This window comes from Abramis brama, assembly GCF_963993115.1.
Source record: "Abramis brama genome assembly, chromosome: 8".
Taxonomy (NCBI): Eukaryota; Metazoa; Chordata; class Actinopteri; order Cypriniformes; family Leuciscidae; genus Abramis; species Abramis brama.
The window spans coordinates 1,229,235-1,252,320 of record NC_139970.1 but is presented as its reverse complement, the minus strand read 5'-3'; the positions used below and the strand labels follow the sequence as shown (position 1 = coordinate 1,252,320).

Genomic DNA, 23,086 nt, shown 5'->3' with positions numbered 1-23,086 from the left:
GTAATTCTCAGCATTCTAAATAAGTATATGTCATCTTTATTAAGTAGCATAGGTCCTATACCCAAAACTATATTTTGTATCTTTATATATTTATAGTTTCTTAAAAAAAATTCTTCCCTGAATTAGGCTACTTCTGTTGACTGAAGTACTTCTGTTCGCTAGAAGTTCACTGCAACTTATCCAACATCCTAAAGATAAATTATTATAATTAGAAGATATTTCTGGTGTTATAAAATATCGCATATTAATTTTCCAAGCAAAATGTATATTTTAGTCAGAATTATTGCGCTCCTATTTGGCGCGCATGCGCGCAGCAGCGCTCGTTCAATATGAAGATTAGCAGTAAAATGGATACATTTTCATGACTTTCTAACATTTACAGATGGAGAATATAACTGTAAAATGTAAGTTTTGCACTGAGGGGGAAAAAGAACAGGTCACAAGCGCATAAAACAGCACAAAATATACGCTGTTTGATGGTGGATCGATTTGATCCACGATTGACCTCTAGGGCTGCTTCAGAAACGCGTGCACACGCAATTATCTAGACTTGATAAACCTGGATCAAATTAGTGAGATTGCGTGAACTTCAATTACCTTTTATGGAACCACTTTAGCCCCAACTTATTTGTTAGGCTCATTCAAGTCCGGTTTTGGAGTTTAATCCCCGCTTTTCTAAGCGTCTTTTATGGAACAGCCCCCAGGCCTGCATCTTATTTTATTTGTTTACTTTATTGGGACAATTTTTGAGTTTAATTTTTTTCCAAGAGTCTGGGCCCAGTGAAGGTTAATAACTGACTGAAAAGAAATGTAAAGTGATGTGAAAGTGTTGAATATACTCCAACAAGTTAATTGTGAGTAATGTAAAGTTATTTTTTGTGATTTATAACATGTATAACACGAGGGTTACACACGTAACCGAGACGTTCTGAATTCTACACAAAAGCCCATTTAACATTACGAGATGTACACACAACACTATAAAAGTACAGACATACAGTTTTGTGTGTGCAACTCTGGTTTTCCAGCATCTTCTGCATATTTCTAAAAAAAAAACAAAAAACATTACAAATCAAACAGATGACTGTGTGCTGTCTGGGAATGTGTATTTGTCAAATATTGTTTTGGTAAAGAAACTGAATGACAATGAAAACACCAAGACTTTAGAAGCAGTATCCAGCTTTATTTAAGCACATTTAAAGCACAATCCAAATGGTACATGCTATAGTGAAACATGTGAAAAGGAAATAGCATTTAAATACATGTATACATCAAATGCATAATGAGTACAGAATGCAGTGTTTTTTATGACTTGTGAATCAAAAACTTCAGTAGACTTACAGGTTCCACTGTGATAACGTCTATGACTACAAATACAATAATAAACACTAAGTAAAACTTTCCCAAAGCCTGATTTAGCCATCATATTGAAAGATTTGCAGTTCAGTTGCATGTGTGAGATTTTAACCCTCTGGGGTCTAAGGTGTTTTTGGGGTCCTTGAGATGTTCTGACATGCCCTGACATTTGTGCTTTTTTCAGTTGCTTATAAACATATTAATGGCAAAAAAAAATTACACACTATTTAGCACAAACAGGGCTACCATAATATGTGAGCAACAAGAATGTACATGTCTGCATTTTTGAGAGAATAATGTTTATGCATGGTTATTGAAAAAAATAAAAAATAAAGTTTCTGAAATAAGGCCACAAAACACATACTAAATATGTGCCAATAAGACTTTTGTCTAATGGATGTCATCGCCTAGTGTTTTTTCTTCAAAATTATGTGAAAATCATCCTGCCTAATCATTCACATAACACAATACATTGATTTGAATCTTGCAAAGCACTTTCTGTTTGGAAAGGCAATATTCGAGTGGGCGTCAACGATCATGCATATTTAGTGCTTCACATCTGAAGAGACAATGGGGCCCGCATACTTAATTAGCCATTCATTCAGGTGAGTCACTGAGCCACAAGAATGCAAGAGCAACAGTTGGAAGCATCTCTATTCTTTTTTATTTTTCCACATATTGTGCTTGCAAATTGGCCTATAATATCCAAGGAAAACATGTCTAGTAATTGTGCAGTTAATTCTCATACTGTATTTTCAGTTTTGGAATATGTATCCTCTCCCCAAATTTGTCACTAATAAAACACAATAAAAATTATTTAAAGAAAAGGCTTATATTTACCTTTTAATAGTTTGTTTACATCTACCTTGTAAATATATATTTTTATTAAAAAGGTTACAATTACAACAACAATTCAAGTGTAATCTTTCTTTGTAAAAACTAAAGTATACATTTTATCATACATATTTCAAAGTTAAGGATTTGATTGATTATTTGATTATTTTTGACAAAACATACTATATTTAACATATGAGCAAAAATTGGCAAACAAAAGCTTATTTGAGGTGGCAGATATTTTACAGTAAAAATGTATAATCTATCCAAAACTAATCAACGAAATGTTGTCTTTCATATGTCTGTAACATAGGTCTTTCGTTTTTATTATAAGAAATATAAATGTTAATTTGCGATTTTAATACGTTGCTTATACAAATACATTTATTTCAACATATCAAAATCATCGATTTTTACTCAGTATAGCAATACAGTTTGCTAAAACCGAACGCCTGACTGTAACGTTGTTTTTATGAAATATTAGGGCATATAAATGTTAATTTGCAGTTTAATACGTTGCTTATACAAATAGCCTCAACATATTTCAGTCGATTTTTACTCATCTCAGTATAGCAATACAGTTTGCTAAAACATCATCATTCATTCACACACACACAGAAAGGCGATTTAAATTTAAACTGTCTTTTTGCGAGCTGTGGTAAACAGCGCGCATCTCTGCCGTTCATTCATTCACAGAAATGCAATTAACTTGAGAAGGAAAAAAAACTTACTACAGTATTCGGATCCTCGCTCCTCGCAATACCCGCACTCTGAGGTAGATTTTCCATTATTATTATTCCTCACAGCGCTGCCAGATGGTGTAAACACGTAGGCTACAATGATATGATTAAACTTGTGTTTTCTCGAGCTGATATGGGGGGCGTTCACAGGTTTGCCTCAGTGAATAGCGCGCGCTCTCCGTGGGCGGAGTCACATTACTTTTGAATTAGCTCTAATTAGCTCGACTGGAATCGCTCTCTTTTAATACAGATTTCACAAGATGAGAATATTTGTTTTTTATATAAATTACCTCATTTAAAAGAAGAGAATTCAAGCTTCATGCCTGTGTGTCTGTATGCCTGTTTGACTGAGTATTCGCTGAGTTACAGTTCATTTTCGGACGCGTTTCAGAATGGACTACACTTACAGAGAGAAGGCAGAACTCGCATCACGTTTATTTTTCTTTATTTGGCAAAAAGCACAACACTTTGTTTTTATTGTGAGTATACACAAAAATAATACACATTTAACAGAATCGATTGATGTATGAAACTTGCTTGTAATATCAAAGTCAACAGAGCAAAATTAATTTCTTTTGAACTGAACTGAAAAAAAGCGAGCTGGTATCGCCGGCGATACCACCGACCTCAGGGGGTTAAGAAGAAATATTAGCGAGATCGCGAGATTCTATAATCGTCATCGCCAGAGTTATGCCACCGGCAGCTTTCGCGCTTGGCTAGGTGCCTCCATGTGCATGGTTCCCCCCCTGGGCGACCCTCACATGTGTATTTCCACTGTAAGCCTCTTTGAGCATGTGTCTTTCCTTCGGCAAGCCACCTTGGCACCCCTGGGGTTGAAATATTCCACCTGCGGCTGGACACCCCAGTGATACTCCATATGCAGCCCCTCCGGGTCATATGTGTATTCTAAGTCCCCCCCCCCTTTGGGCTGGGCATGATTGCATATTTCTGCTAAGATATACCTCCCAGTGTACCTTGGTATTCCTGTGTTAAGTAGGACTCCTTCGTCCGTGCTAGTCTCACGACAGGGAGCTCAGACTTGCGCAGGGCACTGGAAGACAGCCGAGGTGGCGTGATTAGACTGGGGACCCCATTCGTCATCACCGACATAACTCGTAGTGACCACGAAAGGGAACGTCTCGGTTAGGGTTAGGGTTAGGGTTAGTTACGTCTCCCTGCCACTTCCGCTGTACTGCTGGGATCGCCGGAGTTCAGTCTCGACTCCTCAGTGAAGAAACATATCTGCATGTTTCCGGCGTACTTTCTTATATACCCACGAGGTGGGGCGGAGTTACGCTATGCAAATTCCGCAGACCCATGGCATTTCATTGCCATTGGCGCGTTTTCTATACTCGAAGGTGATAGGCTTTCTAAGCGAAACCCCATTCGTCGTTACCGACGTAACGTCTCCGTTCCCTACTCAGGGAACGAGGGTTACATACGTAACCGAGACGTTTTCCAGCATCTTCTGCATATTTCTAAAAAAGAAATCATTACAAATCAAACAGATGACTGTGTGCTGTCTGGGAATGTGGATTTGTCTAACATATATTGTTTTGGTAAAGAAACTGAATGGCAATGAAAACACCAAGACTTTAGAAGCAGTATCCAGCTTTATTTAAGCACATTTAAAGCACAATCCAAATGGTACTTGCTATATAGTGAAATATGTTAAACATATGTGAAAAGGAAATATCTTTTAAATACATGTATACATAAAATGCATAATGAGTACAGAATGCAGTTCTGTGAACTTCAGTAGACTTCATTGACTCTTTGTCAATGAACATCTTTGACTACAACTACAATAATAAACACTAAGTAAAACTTTCCCAAAGCCTGATTTAGCCACCATATTGAAAGATTTGCAGTTCAGTTGCATGTGTGAGATTTTAAGAAGAAATATTAGGAGATTTAAAGTAAGAAGGAAGATTTAAGAAGGAGATTTAAAGTAAGATTCTGTCCGTTTCCTTTAATCATAAACACAAAGTTTCAATAATAATTGTAGTTTCATTGATTGTAATTACATCATCTGTAATGGAAAATTTTCTTTGCTACATTAAACAATTCCAGACTCATTTTAAGCAATGCATGCAGATATCTAAATAATTACTTGAGAAGCACTTTGTTATCCTTTGGAATTCAGCGATTCTGATATGTTTTCATGATTGAGCGGGTCGCAGCGGGACTTCAGTCGGAGGGTTTGGCACATCGTCAATCTTTAAATCACGGCAGAACAACACTGGTTCTTGACCGAGACCCAGTTTGTACTGCCACAGATATACAGACTCGTTTGGCTTCAGCTCAAATGTGAGTTGTTCTTCCACTTCAGTCAATTTGTTCCAGCTTTCGTTTTCAGTGCTGACGTGTGAACCTCCATATTCTGCAGAAAAGGAGAACTGAGCCTTCGCAATTAATGCAGCAAGCCCTCCAGATTCAATCGAGGCTGACGCGGATATCTTCCAGTTGTGTGTGATCTGGGACATCTTCTCCTTATTGTATCCAACCTTTTTATTGATTTTCTTTTGCCATGTCACTGTTGATTTGCTGTCATTAGTTATAGTTTTAATATTTTCCCACATGCCAAAGGATGGGCCTATAGTTACAGACAGCCCACCAGGAAGGAAGTTAAGAACATCAGGATGAACAGACTTGATATCGAAGCACGCATCTTCACAGAATTTGGCACCGCTGTGGAACTCAACTCCCCACTCTGAGGTTGGCTTGAGGAAGGAGAAGTGGTAATAATCGCCCCAGTAATACAGGCCGTTTCTGCAGTTGGGAGGCAGGTTGTCGTCTACAGCACCCGAGTCCTGATCCAAATATCTTGTTTTTCGGTAAATACCCTTTTCTTGGAAGATGATGTAAAAATTGGCATAGGAGTAGAGGTAGTGGTCTCCACCTTGGAATTTGGGATGAAGGCTGTGAACTTCAGAACTGCTGTCTGTCTCCAGGCTGCCGACTTTGCGGAAGGAATTGCCCTTGATGATGTAAAACTTGCCATCTCCATCAGAAGCATAATGCTCTCCATATTTGCAAGAGGGGTGCAGACTGGAAATAGAGATGGTTGAACCTGTATGGAGATCGTATGTCTTCATAAAGCAGCCGAGATCAGAGCGGATTATATAAGTGTAGTCATACACTCTACAGATGTCAGTGCCTTTTGCTTTGCTCCTGGGAATAATGCCTTTCATCGTGCCTGAACCTGCAACACAGAATAAACCAAACATTCAATCTCCACACCAGATGAAAGCTGTCATTTTAGTCCTTCTACAGATTGAGCTCACTGATTACCAAAACAGCTTTATATATGAGGGAAGGAAAATGAAAGCTAACCGATTATATAATCCTGAGCTTATATTTCAATGCGTTTAATCATCCAGCAGAAAAGACACTTTTTATTTCAATATGTACCTGTAATAAATAATGTGTGTGTAATGTGGATCCAGTCAGAGATGGCGAAGATGAAGGCAGGTTACAAGAACAACAGGATTTATTTAACAGGAAACTCCCACAATACGATACAGTGTGCTGAGCACAAATAACAGCCGACAATGAACTGAGGGACCAAAGGAACTGAAGTAGTGGTACAAACAAGGTAAATATGAGGAGACAGAGAGAGAACAAATCATATCAGTAACCATGACAACTCATAAGTGGCGGGAAACTAGACAAAGGAAACCCATATGACTGAAAATAACAAACTAAAAGTCATTTAAATGAAACTAACTAAAGAGAACCGTGACAGTGTGTCCAAACAAACTTGTGCCTTCTGGACATTTACACTGCAGTGATTATGGCTAAGCGTCTTGTTTAAGGCTACATGAGTCTTGGGATGAGACCTGCAGCCTGTGGGATAGAGGTCCAGGGTAGGGTTACACTTGCTCTTCGTAAGTTCTTACTTAAAATGGAACAAAGTCCACACTAATGATATGACGCAGCTGAAAATCCACTAACTTTACCTAATTTGCCAGCTGAAACTACACAAACTTAGTCCCGGTCACATTGGAAGTTACCGAGCTGGGGACTATTTTCAGGCGCTGCGTCATATCACTACGCCGGCTGGACTCATGGTACGGCAGCAAAGTTTCTTGATTATTACGCAGGAATGAGAGTATAGTTCCTAGCCATATCAGCCTAGAAAATCGCAACTTTTCATTTTCTGTGTACACGATGTAACTACAGAAGAGTCAAGTTTTAAATAGGAAAAATATCGAAACTCTTTGGTCATTTTTTTGAGAGAGATGCTAATGGTCTTGTCTGATTCAATGATCTATGCTAAGCTATGCTAAAAGTGGTACCGCCAGACCCGGAGTTCGACTAAATGGATTCGAAAACTGTAAAAGTCAACTGTTTAACTCTGGAGTATCCCTTTAAAGCTTTTTGCAGTTATAGCGCCACCTATGGTCCGATCTCTATAAAAGTTTGTATGCTGGTTTAGACAAAGACAAAGACGGAGACTGAAGAAGAAGTGACAACATGTAGAATGCAACAGGACATTTCTGAATGGTTTATTGATTAATTTATGTAGCTTATGTGTAGTTATCTTCTAATCATTGATTAGCATATTCTGTCTTGATAATCTATAAATCGCGTTCCTGGGGGCGGGGTTATGTACATTTTAGGGTTGGTGATGTCACAAACCCGGGAGGAATGTGGTGTAGTCTCTACCAGCCGTTTGTTGTAGTCCTTAAAAAGCAATTTCTTTAAAAGCAAATATCTCCCTTTGCTTTGAGCTTTGAGCATCGTAACTTTACAGATGTTGTTTATGCTCAAACAGCAACATTACACACTAACTAAAGTTAGAAAAGTGAATTCATTATCAACCAGCCCTTTAAGGCAGAAAATGAAATAACCAAATGACAACCATACACTAACATTAGGTGAACATTCTGTGTTTGCTGACTCTGTCTACTAATCTGAGTTTGCGAAGAACTTAATTTTCAGTCGCCTCAATAACCACTTGACTGATGTCATCTGGAGATGAAGAAAGCTATCAAAAGATTTTTTTCAAATTGTTTTAAAAAAAATATAAGCAACCTATACCTTCTGGACAACATGACAAATCAAAATTCTTTTTAATAACCCTTTGTCTTCAGGGTATATGTGTTACATGTATGTCTTGTTCTGCCCTTGTTTTCATTGTTTTGGATTTTGTCATATGTGCTTGTTTTCTCCGTGACTTAGTTTCCCTGAGTTGTCCTGGGCTACGTTTACACGTGGCCGGCTATTTTCATAAACGGACATTTCACCCTCTCCGTTTTCAAAAATAACATTGTGCACACCTGTCAGTTTTCAGAAAAGTGTATATATGCCGTCAAGAGCATGCCAAACCTGTAGGTGGCAGTGTAACGAGAAGCTCACACCCACGCCAATCAGAATCCCGAAAATAACAACAACGGCAGCTGTATTTGCAAATGCAAACAGACGAAAAGGGTTTTCAACAACATAAATGAGACTGCTACCCTGAATGCATCCATGATCACCATAGCCACATTAAAATGTAAACATAGGTCGCACTTTTGACGCAGGTGCAAGTTCTGTCGCAATACTGTGACGTCGGCTGCCTAAAACTCAGTTTTTCTCAGTTTACATGCAAACGTGCAAACTAAGTTTTCCAAAATCTACACTCTGGCCGGAGTTTTTAGAAAGAATCGTTTTCAGAGGCGAATTCTCCATTTGCGTATAAACCAAGGGCACAGACGAAGGGAAATGTCTCCGTTTTTCAAAATAGCCATGTAACGGGGCCCTAATTTGTCATTATTTACACCTGGTTTCTATTTAATTATAAGCATGGACCAAACGAAGAAACTAATGAGATAAGTCTACCTCAGTGTTTGTTGGTTCTCATTTCTGTTGACATGTTATTTATTTCTGTCTCCAATATATTTGTTATCAAAGTCTATCTCCTAGTATTGATCTTCATCTGCGATCACGCCCATATTGTACTGGTCCCCACAGGTGTTTTGCTGGAAATTGCGGTTATCTTTTCCAAGCTGCAGTTTATAAACAAACACCGTTGCCCTTTGTCGTTTATCAAGCATAATAAATAGTTGTATTTCTGTCACAGTACAGCCCTGGAAGTGGCCGGCATTAGCAAGAAAGACAGACAGATCAAAAGATGCCTAGTTGGGTTAGTCAGACAGACAGACTAGAGAGAGATGCACATCAACTTAACTTTACTGTTCTTTACTGACATCAAACTTGGAGAGGAGAGAACACAAGTCTCCCTGATTGCTGTTCCTGCAATTCACTCTCATGGTGTTTTTTTCTCTCTCTTTTCGTGACCCGAAGGATAGTTCCGCTTCATTTTCTCATCGATGTTGTAAACTTTGATTGACGCGCTTTGACACAAGGGGGAGGCGGGGCCTTGAGTAATTTGCGGGGCCCTACGCAACTTGCGTAGTGTGCGTATAGGGCTGATCGGCTCTGCCTGTTGCTCACATATTATGGTAGCGCTGTTTGAGCTGAACAGTGTGTAATGACACTTGTGCCATTAATATGAATATGAAGCAACTGAATAAAACACAAATGTCAGGGCATGTCAAAACATCTCAAAGGCCCCAAAAACACGGTGGACCCCTAAGGGTTATAACTACACAGGAACGAATGAGTAACACATTATTAACACTCTAGTAAATACTATTAACTAACAAGAAACACTAATTAACAAATTAGTTCATAATAGTGCTCAGTTGAAAGAGGTAGTTCACTATTAGCTAATCAATAACAACTATTTTTTTCTTAGGAATACTCAGAGCTACTATATCATGGTCCGAGCTGTCAATACAACAGATCTCATCACAGATGTCATTTTTAGTGTTGTTGGTGTGTTCTGCGGTGTGAATAGAGGCCAATTCTTGAGGCACAAGGTCATCCACAGATGTCGCACATAAATTGGCTGGATTGTTGTTGTTTTTGGGAAGTGGAACTTGCGGCGTCTTCATTTTTCAATTGCAGCTGTAACCTGGCTAGACTCAAGTACTGAATGGCAGTGTAGTACTGCACTCGCTGTAACGCCCTAGCTGCAGCCAGTTCTCAAAGTCCTTTGGATCCATGTTGCACAATTTCAGGTTAGCTTTGAGGCAATCCTTATAACGTTTAAATTACCCTCCTTGAGAGCGCGTGCCACTGTAGAGCTGGCCATAGAAAAACCTGCTTTGAGAATCTGGAGAGGAATCAACATGTCCAGACCAGCGAAACTGAGCAGCAAGCAGGAAGGCCTCAATACAAGTGATCAGAATTTGGGACTTTGTCCTGCCATTTAACGTGCAATGCAGTGGAGAACTGATCAAGTCTGACAATCTGCCTGCGGTAGATGTTCCAGGACACAGCAAAACTGTGAGAATGGCTGCCTCATACTGCCACCTTTGTGTCCAGCCGGATAGTGGCTGATAGTGACTGAGCTTTAGTGAGGTTGTGCGCCATCAGTGCACAGTCGTACGCATTCAAGAGCTCACGGAAAATCATGGAGCAGTGAGGCAAGCACACAGCCTTCTTTAGTACCATTGGAGATGCCAAATGGGTTGGACAAGCAAGCGACAGGCTGTAGTAAGTACGCTGTAGTACGTTTACTGCTTAAGCATTTCGGGTATCAGCAACATACTTGATTAGGTCATCTGTTTAAGTGCAACAAGCTGCTATATCTGTAGGGGCCTTGTTTTCAGTCGCTCAGCGAGGGATGAACACCCTACGCTACTTTATTAAAAGAGGGGCCTGCTATTCTCTCCCTCCTTAGAGGGGTGAATACTCCTCTGCTAGCCATAAGTACAAATTAAGCTATACTTCAATAACATTTTCTCTTTTGCAGGAATGGAACATGGATATGGTTTGGGGGGTTCTTCTTCAGGCATTACCTCTCATCATGTTTGGGGGGTTAATGCTTAAGCTCTGTATGCCATTAACTATGGAGCAAGAACCCCCGTAAGGAACCATACCGCCAAGGATAAATTGTGTTTAATAAACTCCAGTAACTTGCCAAAGTGGTCCTGTCTGAAATCGAGCGCAGCGTTGGTTCAGGCAGGCCACGTAGGCATAGGCTGCGGTCAGCTGATGCTGTCAGCTGTCAAATCGCTCCAGCCACTACCATTCTCCGATTAGACCGGGAGGATATATATACGTGGCACCACTGCTCAGTAAGCATGCTCAAACTGCTCGCAACCCTCCCGCCCTCACCACTATAAGTATCAAGCATATTACTGTAAGCCTTCTGGCTGTCGTCTTCTTTTGTTTCAGATTACCAAGGCTTTCAAGTCTTAGCTGTTATGGACATCATTGCTGAGAGACACTCATCCTCATAACCAAGGTACTGTAGCAAATTAGCTCTATGAAATATTAATAATCAATAATAACTTGTTATAATTGATTATGAATATTTGGATCAGTTAATATAATTAACTTAATGTTGTAAATTAATATTACAATCAATTAACCTGTTTGTCCCGTGAACACTCAGTGTTAATTGTTTATTAATTCTAAGAAATGTGCATTTCCGGGGCATGGGAAATGTCTTTCTTAATTTACAGTACTACTAAGAGCAAGTAGTCAATATCTATGATTACAGACTCCAGTTATGAGCTTGAGACACGGACAACTTTACGTGTGACATGAACAAGACTTTATTAACTAGACTAAACACTTAAACTACTCTAACATACACACACATACATGCATACAGTTTACCAAGGGAAAGAGAGCTGAAGCAGAGTACAGGAAAGCAAGAAATTATAGCATTGTTTGAAATTCAGCAGATCAACAGCCTTGAGCAAACCATCAGTTTAGTTCTAACACGTCCTTCTTTAAAAGGGGTAAGGATACTTAATGTATCAAATAATGAGACTAAGTTTGATACTTGCATGTCTCGCCCATTTGAAATAAACTGTCCTTATGCAATTTGTTGAGGCTCCAGTTGATCAGATGCTACACTACAGTATAGACGTCCAGGGATTTACTTTTTTTTTTTAAAAATTGTTATTTTATTTTTTATTATTATTACAATATATTTTTATTACTCATTATTTATTTTATTTTTTATTTTTAACATTTTTTTTATTATTTTAATTTTTATTATTTTATTTTTATTTATTTATTTTTTTACATTTTTTATTTTTTATTTTTTTATTTTGTTTTACTGAACAGAGGTCCAAAATGGAAACATTAGCACGGTATACCAAATGCATAAAAGTGAAGTAACTCTAGTTACAGATAAGTATTCCTGATACATAGAATAGAGGAGTTCCAGACAGATCACAGTGGTAACATCAGATGAGTAAATTAAGAGTTACAAATATGTAATGAAGTATAAGACTCAGTATATATTTATCACATTCCAAAGTAATCTAATACAGGCTTCCATTTTTTTCCATCCAGGGATTTACTGACACATCTACACATCAACACTGTACGTAGCAAGCCGACATGAGCGTGCTTGACTCAAGGGTGCCCTCTATTTGAAGAGAGCACCTGAGAAGCTACTGGCTCAACACATAAGCTATAAAACCTAGCAAACATATTAGGTGTCACCCAACCCGCAGCTCTACAAACATCTGCCAGCGAGGCACCCTGCGCCAGCGCCCAGGAAGCAGCAACACTCCGGGTGGAGTGGGCATGCAACCCTGGGGGACAAGGTACACCTTGGGTATCGTACGCCAAGGTGATGGCATCCACTATCCAATGGGCCAGCCTTTCCCTTTCTGCAGGCCTCTGAAACAGATGAAGAGCTGATCTGAGGTTCTAAAGCTTTGCATTCTGTCCAGATAAGTCCGTAAGGCGCGGACTGGACAGAGAAAAGCTAGGGTTGAGTCTGCCTCCTCCAGGGGCTACGCTTGCAAGTTCACCACTTGATCTCGAAAGGGAGTAGTGGGAACTTTCGGCACATATTCGGGCCGAGGTCTCAGTGTCACCTGAGAGTCAGCCGGCCCGAATTCCAGGCATGATTCGTCTAACGAGAAAGCGTGCAGGTCCCCTACCCTCTTGATAGAAGCCAGTGCAAGCAAGAAAACTGTCTTGAGAGACAGAATTTTTAACTCTACTGTCCACAGGGGCTCAAATGGAGGTCTCTGAAGTGCTGTTAACACCAGAGATAGGTCCCAAGAGGGTATGGAAGAGATGCGAGGAGGGTTCAACCCGACGATCAGATCGTGCTTCCCCAGGGATTTCTTGCCAACTGCATCGTGATGTGCGGCAATAGAGGCAACACACACTTTGAGGGTGGAGGGAGACAGCCCTCGCTCCAACCCCTCTTGCAGGAAAGAAAGCACCGATCCGACTGAACAAACTCGGGGGTTTTCTCCGTGAGTAGAACACCAATCGACGAATAGGTTCCACCTCGATGCATAAGCCAGTCTCGTGGAGGGGGCTCTAGCAGAGGTGATAGTGAACCTCTCAGAACCTCCACTTCCCGTCCAGGGTCCAGACCTGGAGTCTCCACAGGTCTGGACGTGGGTGCCAAATGGTGCCCTGCCCCTGAGAGAGAAGGTCCTCCCTCAGGGGGATGAGCCAGGAGAGGAGAGCTGAAGAGAGGAGTATGAGTTTGGAGAACCAGGTCCGGTTGGGCCAATAAGGGGCAACTAGCAAGACCTGCTCCTCTTCCTCCCTGACTCTGCACAGTAACTGTGGAATTAGGCTCACCAGGGGAAACGCAAACTTGCGTAGACCCGTCGGCCAGCTGTGTGCCAGTGCATCCACACCGAGAGAGTCCTTGGTTAGTGAATAAAACAACTGGCAGTGGGTCGTTTCTGGAGAGGAAAACAGGTCTACCTGTGCGGCCCCGAAACGATCCCAGATCAGCTGAACCGACTGGGGGTGGAGTCGCCATTCCGTAGGCTTTATTTGCTGTCGTGAGAGCCAGTCGGCGGCACGATTGAGCAGTACTGGAATATGAATGGCACGAAGCGACCTCAGATGCTTCTGACTCCACCAAAAGAGGAGACGGGCGAGTTGTGTCAGATGACGTGAACATTGCTTGTTTATGTACGACATGGTCGTGGTATTGTCCGATCTGACCAGTACATGCTTGCCAAGCAGTGGCGTTATGAGGCGTCTCAAAGCAAGTAGTACCGCTAACAACTCGAGGCAATTGATATGCCAATTCAGCTGAGGACCTGTCCAGCATCCTGCTACTGCATACCCGTCGTTTGTAGCCCCCCAACCTGTCTTGGAGGAATCTGTGAACACCACTGCATGCCTGGACGCTTGTATCATGGACACACCGGACCGGAGAAACACAGCGTCTGACCAAGGTTGGAAGGTTTTCCGGCAAGTTCGAGAAATCGCAACCGGGAACCTGCCGTCTTTCCACGCCCTCCATGGGACCCGGCCAAGAAGCCAATGCTGAAGTGGTCTCATATGTAACAACCCCAGCGGCGTGACTGCCGCTGCGGAAGCCACATGTCCCAGGAGCCTCTGAAAGTATTTCAGTGGAACCACCTTCCTGCTCTTGAACGTATCCAAACAGTTTTTAGCATCGACTGGGCACGATCCTCTATTAGACGTGCCGTCTGTTTGAATGAGTCCAACTCCATACTGAGAAAAGAGATGCTCTGCCCGGGGGTGAGCTTGCTCTTTTCCCAGTTGACCTGAAGACCCAATAGACTGATATGCTGAAGCAGCAAGTCTCTGTGTTCGCACAACTGTTCCCGCGACTGAGCCAGTATCAGCCAGTCGTCGAGGTAGTTGAGGACACTAATGCCCTGTTCTCTCAAGGGAGAAATGGCTGCCTCCGTGAGCTTCGTAAAGACGCGGGGGGATAGAGACAATCCAAAGGGTAGGACTTTGTACTGATATGCCCGACCCTCGAACGCAAACTGCAGGAATGGCCTGTGTTGCGGCAGGATGGAGACGTGAAAGTACGTGTCCCTCAGGTCTACCGCTGCAAACCAATCTCCTGGACGGACACATCTGCCTATGTCCTTGAGTACTATCATCTTGAACGGGAGCTTGTAAAGGGCCCGATTCAAGATGCGTAGGTCCAAGGTTTGGTCTTAATCCACCTCCTTTCTTTGGCACAATGAAGGAAGGGCAGTAAAACCCTTGCTTCATGTCGGCTACAGACACCGGTTCTATTGCATCCTTCGCACACAAGATTGGGGCTGATCTGCTCTTCACATCCGTGGAGCGAACGGGGAACGTGGAAATCTGGGTGGGTGCCGGTGGAACTGAATCGTGTAGCTGCGTGCAATGGTGCTCAGGAGCCAGTTGGACGGTCTGCAGAGGTCTTTCCAGGTTTGCAGAAACCGTACCAGGGGGGCTCGTGGCACCACTGACGTACCAGGAGGAGGGCAGCGAAGTGGAGGGCAGCGAAGTGGAGGGCAGGAACCCAACCCGGAGGGCCCTAAGGCGGTCCGGAGGGGGGTCTGTGTACGTATCACACGAACCTGCCTCCACTTGGTGGCATTGAGTACAGGAGGAGGCAAACCTGGGTCCTTGAACCGTACTCGTCTGCCAACTGGCAACACAAGAGGGGATTGAGGCAGGCCAGACTGATCTGGGGTGTCTGATAATCTGAACCTCTTGAAACCCAGGGTTGAGAATTTCTGTCCCTTTGGTGATTCGGAAACCACTGTACTCCAGAGAGACAATGGTGGAACAACAACCACCAGAGAAACTTTCGTCCCCAACCCTGGGTGGCCTGTTTCAGGGACGCTTACTCTTGCCTCCTGGACTGGCAAGATCTGACACAGGCTGGGCAGCCTGCCTACGGCTAGCTCTATGCTGAGGCCTGAGCTGCCTTAGGGGGGCGCCCTCGGCGACGTGCTGGTGGAGTGACTGCTAGCGGCAACGGGGTGAGAGGCTCAGCAGGCCGTCGCGGCAGGGTGTGTCGGGCTTCCTCCACCTGCGACTGAGCTACAGAAGGCTGTTGGGCACCACCCACTGTAGCGTCGCCGAACAACCCTGTCTGGGAAATTGGGGAGTTCAGGATCCGAACCTTGTCCACATCCTCCATATCAACCAGACCGAGCCAATAATCGCACTGCTGAACCACCAGAGTGGACATTGCCAGACCGATCACGCAGGTTGCCACACTTGTGCACCGAAGAGCCAAGTTGGTTGCCTTACAGAGCTCACCCATGAGCTGACAGTCTGGCCTACCCTAGGCTTGCCCACAGGCTCCATAAGCCGCGTCTGACAAAGCAGACAACGACTCCAGAGCCTGTGAGGGGAAACACGGTTCTCCAGAGCCGGATGTAGCGGCCACCGGACACAGGCGTGCCAGAACAGACCGCTCCACCGGAGGGATCGCCGTATAACCACTCGTCTCGCCGCACTCAAAGGTAGCGAGGGGGGGGAGCCATCCTGGTCACTTAAGGCAGTAAAGGGTGCCTTCCATGACCTGGTTAGCTCCCCATGCATCTCGGGAAAGAAAGGTGGGCAGAGCCCGACCCGCTCCAAGAAACCAATCATCCAGCTGAGACTGAGCGGGCCCAGGCAGAGGATTCCACTCGAGCCTGACAGCCTCGGCGGCCCGTTTCAGCATAGCTGACGGCTGTGTATCTGACTCAGGCCATGCTGTACAATCCAGGGGGGACAGCATGGGGGAATCGTCCCCGACAGTATACAGCTCGCCCTCAAATGTAGTGGTCGGCATCCTATCCCCCTGGTGAATTTCCAATGGAACGTCTAATTCACCCATTACAGATGAATCAGTGCGCTCAACACTAGAATCCAAAGGTATCGATGTGGAGGAGTTGTGATGAGTCCACGGGGAATAATCTCCGGGCGGAGCCTCAAACACAACTCTGCGATCACCTGACTCACACCACCTGCGAGGGAGTGGTGCAAAATCAGGGACTCTACATTCGCGAGCGAACGAGAGTCTAAATCTCAACACCGAGATCACACAGAAAACATGCATCATCCACAAAAGCTGCCTCAGCGTGTTGTATGCCCAAACACGCGACACAGAAATTGTGACCATCACAGAGGGCTAGGCAATGACCACATCCAGCAGCGCACAGGTGGAAAGACATCCATTTTCCGGAGAAGAAAGATGAAAAACTCACCCGTTTACTTCCTTGGAATAACGCCCTTCACCAGTGCTAGAGCACACAGGGATGTCCGTGGGGAAACCCCGTCAGTGAAGCACTCACTTTCCTCGCCCTTAAACCGACCGTCAGCCAACAAACACAAAGGTTGCTGTGAGAACAACAGTTAAGAGATTCAGAAACTCGCGATCACCGCTGCCACACGCTGTAACGTCAGCACTGGGAGAGCTTCCAACAGAAGTGCCGACACACACAGGCTTGTTATTAAAGTACACTTTCAGAGATATCGACATAACAACCGATCGGCTCCAAAGCGAAAAGAATGGTGGGTGCATCCACTTCCCTGTTATACCCGCGCTGCAGGGCGGGGCGTGGATTGCGCACCTGCAAAAGCTCATTTGGCTTGATTTGTATACTATATCGAAGACATCTGGCTCCCTGGCGTGATCCCCATCAGTCGGTACGATCGACTAAGTCGAACCCAACTGAAAGGGTTGAGGTTTGAACGGATGTTTTAATTTTATTTTTATTCTACCTTATTTATTGACTGGTGCTGAGAGAGTGCTAAGGCACATTGTATTTCATTGCTGTGGTACTCTGTACGAATATGCATATGACAATAAACTTGAACTGAACTGAACACTGACAACTCCTAAATAACTGGTTTGTAAATAATGCTATACTTCATTTAGAAATGATAAATTGATCATTAATAAAGTATGAAAATACAATTATTAAACATAATTATAGATATGCTTATAAATCAAGAATAAACTGTTAAAAACTAATGCTTAACTAATGATTAATAGTGTGCAGTTATTATAAAGTGTTACCAAATTTCCTTTCTCAGTTCTTTTGGGGTATGCTCTGCCCTGCCTTCATCTTCAGGCAGGAACCGCAAGCATCTGCTACCCTCCGGATTTGGATTACGCCAAAGAACTCTATCATTTTATCCATTTGATACTAATTTGCATACAACTGTTAAATAAATCTTATTCATACGTTCTCTTGCCTCCTGAGTCTTTCTGCTAGAATTTCTAATGATTTGGATCAGTATTCTAAAGTGAGAAACATGATAACTCTCTAGTAATGACTGAAGTCACTGTAATCTGTTGAGGTTCTTGTAAGGTAGTAAGATAGTAATTCCTTCTGACAGATTTTGTAATACTTTAGTCATTACTAGTGGGTTATTATGATCTTCAATTTAGAATTAATTATATAGTCCTCTAAGTGGTATGATAAAAATAGTAGTTACTGATTAGCTAATAGTGAACTACCTCCTTCAACCAAGCACTATTGCTTACTAATTCTTTAATTAGAGTTTATTATTAGTTAATAGTAGTTACTTGAGTGTTAATATTGTATACTCAGTAATGATTGAACAGTATTGTAAAATGTTGCCAAATATTCAATTTCTCTATATTGCATAACAGTTCGCACAATTAAAATGTCTGCATAACAAAATAATTTTGACTATAGAATACAGGTCTTTAAATGAAATATGGGCTCACAGACACTCAATGTTAGAAGCAAACTTACTTGGTGGACTGTAGACTGAGTCTGAAGAGCAGCTTCTCCTGGATCGAGTCTGAGAGATGATGTGTCTCTGACAGATTTCTGTCTTATATAAAGCTCCTCAGAGGGCTGGACAAACACCCACACAAGCCGCGATTAGACTAGTCCCTGCAATTGGCTACTGTTTTTTCTAGTATTCAAACAGAGCCTGGGGAAAAAAATATACAAACACATATACTATTACATTAATAAAATGTGAAAAAAATGCAAAAACAGTGTATTTTGCTCGCAATATTCATTGTTCAGAGTTCTGTGTAAGGTAATTTTATAAATCAAAGCTTTGATATTGCGCTGCTAGAGTTTTTGGAGGATATATGATAGATTTTAAATTTATATAAATAAATTAAAAATGTTTTTTTAAAGAGGTTTTTATGTAAAATGCACTTTATTAAAGACCCAAATTTCTAAATTTCATTTATGGGGATAACATGGATAATTTGACATGGTTTAGTGTAAAATGTTTGCCCATATTTTGGAAAATGTAGTTTTAAAAGTAAAAAATTATAATTTTAGCCACTGGATGGCTATAGAGCCCCATTATATGCCATTTGCTATTTGACTAACAAGTTTTTCCATTTGGATTCATATCTAAATATTATAAAATCACAATTATAACAATAAAAATGACTTTTTTGTCAAAGAAAATCCTGAGCTTCCTACTCATATTCTCATCATTGGGGTGGCGTTCATGTGCATTCAACTCGTAAATTCGATCTTTATGACATGACTTGAATGCACCAATAGCTCTAGCTTAGGGACAATCCATACAAACACTGTAAAATACATTACAGACTGTCACAGAGAGAAGTTCTTCGTCCTGTATCAATGCTAAAGGCCTAACCACTGCAGTCAACACCTTGGAGTATCCATGCTGTTAAATAAAGGTCTGTAGACAAGGGTTAGGGTTAGAGTTAGGGTTAACCTTAACCCTTAATTTCTAACCCAGACCCGGTTTCACATTACTGATGTGCATCTTGAGACAAAACAATGGCACTGACATATTTTAAGATATGCCAGTGCAAGTTGCTTTCAGGTAAAACAGCTCAAACATGCATTTTAGTCTGGGACTACAGGCTTAAGCCTTGCCTGTGAAACCCGGGGTATATGTTGCAACTTTAGACCAATAATAGAATAGAATATGAATAATAGAATTATGCCAATGTTGGCAAAGTGTTGCGTTGGACAGAGGATTAACCCTAAACCAACAGGTTGTGTAACAGTGCCACACAGGGTGAAAAGCAAGTTGACATGATTAGGGATAAGAGTGTTTCTAAAGGAAAGGTCAAGAATTTGTTAAAGTGCAAAAGGATCATTATGGGTCACATGGATGTAACTCTTATGTCACCATGATACCAATCCATTAGTTTTTCATGTAGGTCTACATACAGAATTTTATCTGAATACATATGCAGTGTTTGCTCTGTTTAATATATAATATGTTCACTCTTTTAACTGCTGTTTAGCATATGTTGTTATATATATGGTATATAAGTTATTGAAAGTTTAATTTTTAATCATGCACTGCAATGAAAACACCATTTAACCAATTGAATAAATATAACAGCCAGCCTACAAATACAACTAAATAAATAGCACGTGTATATTTTTTCATATTCTTTCTTTTAAAACACATCACCTTTTCCTGTAATTGCAATGTTACAACACTATTGGCTGTTTCTCTGAGTTGTTTTGAGCATGATTGGTTATTCAGAAAATTCTGCTACATCAAAATATAGTGTGTTAAATTGAGAATCTAAATGCAATTAGAGCAATATCGATATTAGTACATAGTTCAATGTATTAGGCTATTGATGTGTTGCAAGAATGTGTAAATATTGTCAGCTAACTTAGTTTTTGATAAAAAATAAAATAAAACTCAGCATAGGAGCTTTACAATGAGAACATTGTGTCTTTAGACAGAGACCCACACTCTTTGACTCTAGAAGAATAAGCAAACTAGTCTTTTGAATATTGCTGATCGTGGGATATAGGCCTAACGTTACAGATCAGTCAAAATGATGAGTCATCATAATATGTTTTTGAGCTGAAAGTAAAATTTTGCAAGCTTTTGCAAATGTCTCTGTTAGTAAGTAAATAAATAGCTAATATTGCTGTGTATGTGTGTGTGTGTTTCCCTCATGATCCAGGAATTTGGGGAATAAATATGATCCAGCCACACGATCTTCAGGTGCGGTGAGTATTGTCATAGTAAAATACACATGAGATAGAGGCAGAACATGTAAACTCTGCTCAAAGGCACACTGGTTCAAACCCTCCAGACAATATTTGACCTATCTTCTCGAGTCCACAGGCCTAGCTGACCCAAACATAAATGTCCTTTCAAAATTAAAGTATTTTCAAACCTGTATGACTTGAACTTGACTTGTTGTGAAACACAAAAATGTTGGGAATAAAACAACATTGGAACCCATTGTATGGAAAAAAACAAAACAGTGAAGGCATTTCTCAAGATATCTTAATTAAGGTTCAACAAAAGAAATTCATACAGTTTAGGAACAACATCCTCATGAGTTGTGATTCAACGTTGTTGTGAGTAAACAATGAGAGAACTCTATTTTTGGATGAGCTGTTCTTTTAAGGACATGTTCCCAGGGTCCTTTGCTAAATTAACCATGCTTTTTATTATAGTAAAAGTGTTTTTATGGTGGGTTGATTACAATAATTTATTATCATTTGGTTAGTGTAGCAAAACCATGGTTAATGTTAGTAAGGGTTCTCCAGATTTATATAACACTTAAGGAAAACGTTAAAAAAATGGTCCTATGTCACCCTGATCAATAGTCTGTTAACACACATTAACACACTTTTTAACTTAAAAAATAAAAATAAGATCAAGCATTGGAACAATGTTTACGGAGCAGAACAGGCACCAACAGAGAAACAAGTCCATCACTAGTAAGTATCCACTGCAGTTTATGAAACCGTAGGCAATTTTAAAGGCACAATGCACTCCAAAATAAAAATTATCTCTTTTTTTCTCCCTCGTGCCATCCCAGATGTATATCTGACTTTCATTCCACAGAGATTTTTTGATAAATTATCCTTTATTGTAAGCCAATAAAATGCAAGTGCATGCTCCAGAAACTACATACAGCTGCGGTGTTGTTCACACAAGACGTTTTCTGCACTTCTCATGTGAGCTTTACAATGCTCTTGGATTATTGTCAGGATGTGTGTTTGGACTTTTCGACCTTCAGCATTTTGGTATCTATTCACTTGCATTATTCGACACACGAACACAAGAGATGGATATTTTTTCTAAAAGTCTAGTTTATTTTTTCAAAAATTTGGGTTCATCTTGAAGAAAGAAAATCATATACCTTTCGGACGGCATAAGGGAGAGTAAATGTGGGGAGAATCCCATTTGTAGGGGTGTTCCAACTAATAGCAAACAACTTATAGTTTTTATTGCTTATCTTATAGTCATTTTATTTTATATTTATGGTAATTTGACCTAGGATGGCAAGTCCCCGTGATTCATTTTAAAACTAGACATGATGGAAGAGTTCAATTTAACATAGAATAATTTACATTTTTTAACTAAAGGGTTATTAGTTTTCAAAGAGTATGGATGGGCGATATGACCAAAATCTCAATTTTACTTCACAGTAACAATATCATGGTTTCACAATTCTCAATATCAGTTTTGATTCCACAGCATAAACTGAATTTCAAACTCTTTTGAGTTTTTTTTTATTAAAATTAAAAAGTGTATCTAAAATTTTTAATTAGTTAATTTAGATTATTTTGTATTATTATTTTTTAAGGCAAGGCAAGGCAAGTTTATTTATATAGCACATTTCATACACAATGGCAATTCAAAGTGCTTTACATAGAAGAAATTAAAATAATAAAAAGAAATAAGAATAATTAAAACAGTTTTGAAAAATAAAATACAGTACAAACAGTCGGACGAACAGTGGCACAGTGCTCATTCAGTAAATGCATAGCTAAACAGAAGTGTTTTGAGTCTGGATTTGCATGTGACTACTGTAGGAGCACGTCTGATCTCCTCTGGAAGCTGTTCCAGCATAATAGCTAAAGCGGACTCGCCATGCTTAGAGTGAACCCTTGGTATTTCTAGCTGATATGATCCTAATGATCTGAGTGATCTGTTGGGTTTATATTCAGTGAGCATATCTGCAATATATTGAGGTCCAAGGCCATTGAATGATTTATATACCAGTAATAATACTTTAAAAGTACAATAAAAGTAAAAGCTGAAGATGTTTGTGGTGTATCATTCATCAGTGTTTGTTTTTCCACTCCAACGTTCCAGTAATTCCTGCCCACTAAAAGCTGCACGGATATTTGCTTACTCCACAAATATGCCCATCTATGTAAACAATTTAGAAAAAGTTCCATCAATTCACACTCTATATCATCGCTATGATGTAGAGTCATATCACTCAGCCCTAACATGCAGTAACGCTTTAAACACATTTGACAAGCTAGTTGATAAAAATCAACAACTGGTCAAGACTGATTGGCTAACGCTATTTTCCCACTTGTCTGTGCTTTTTTATTCTTTCATGTTATAATGCACTATTTTAACTTTAATCAACAAGTAGAATTGAT

At 40.8% G+C, this 23,086-nt stretch overlaps 1 protein-coding gene across 1 annotated transcript; it reads right to left on the bottom strand.

The window, feature by feature from the left end:
- Nucleotides 1-4,533: 4,533 nt before the first annotated feature.
- On the bottom strand, nucleotides 4,534-18,542 carry LOC311088762 (uncharacterized protein). Its single transcript, XM_084123043.1, has 2 exons — nucleotides 18,452-18,542; nucleotides 4,534-6,135 (listed from the first exon to the last, which is right to left on the bottom strand). Exon 2 carries the CDS (start codon nucleotides 6,122-6,124, stop codon nucleotides 5,093-5,095), a length of 1,032 nt encoding a protein of 343 aa, XP_083979169.1. The 5' UTR covers nucleotides 6,125-6,135; nucleotides 18,452-18,542; the 3' UTR covers nucleotides 4,534-5,092.
- Nucleotides 18,543-23,086: the final 4,544 nt, after the last annotated feature.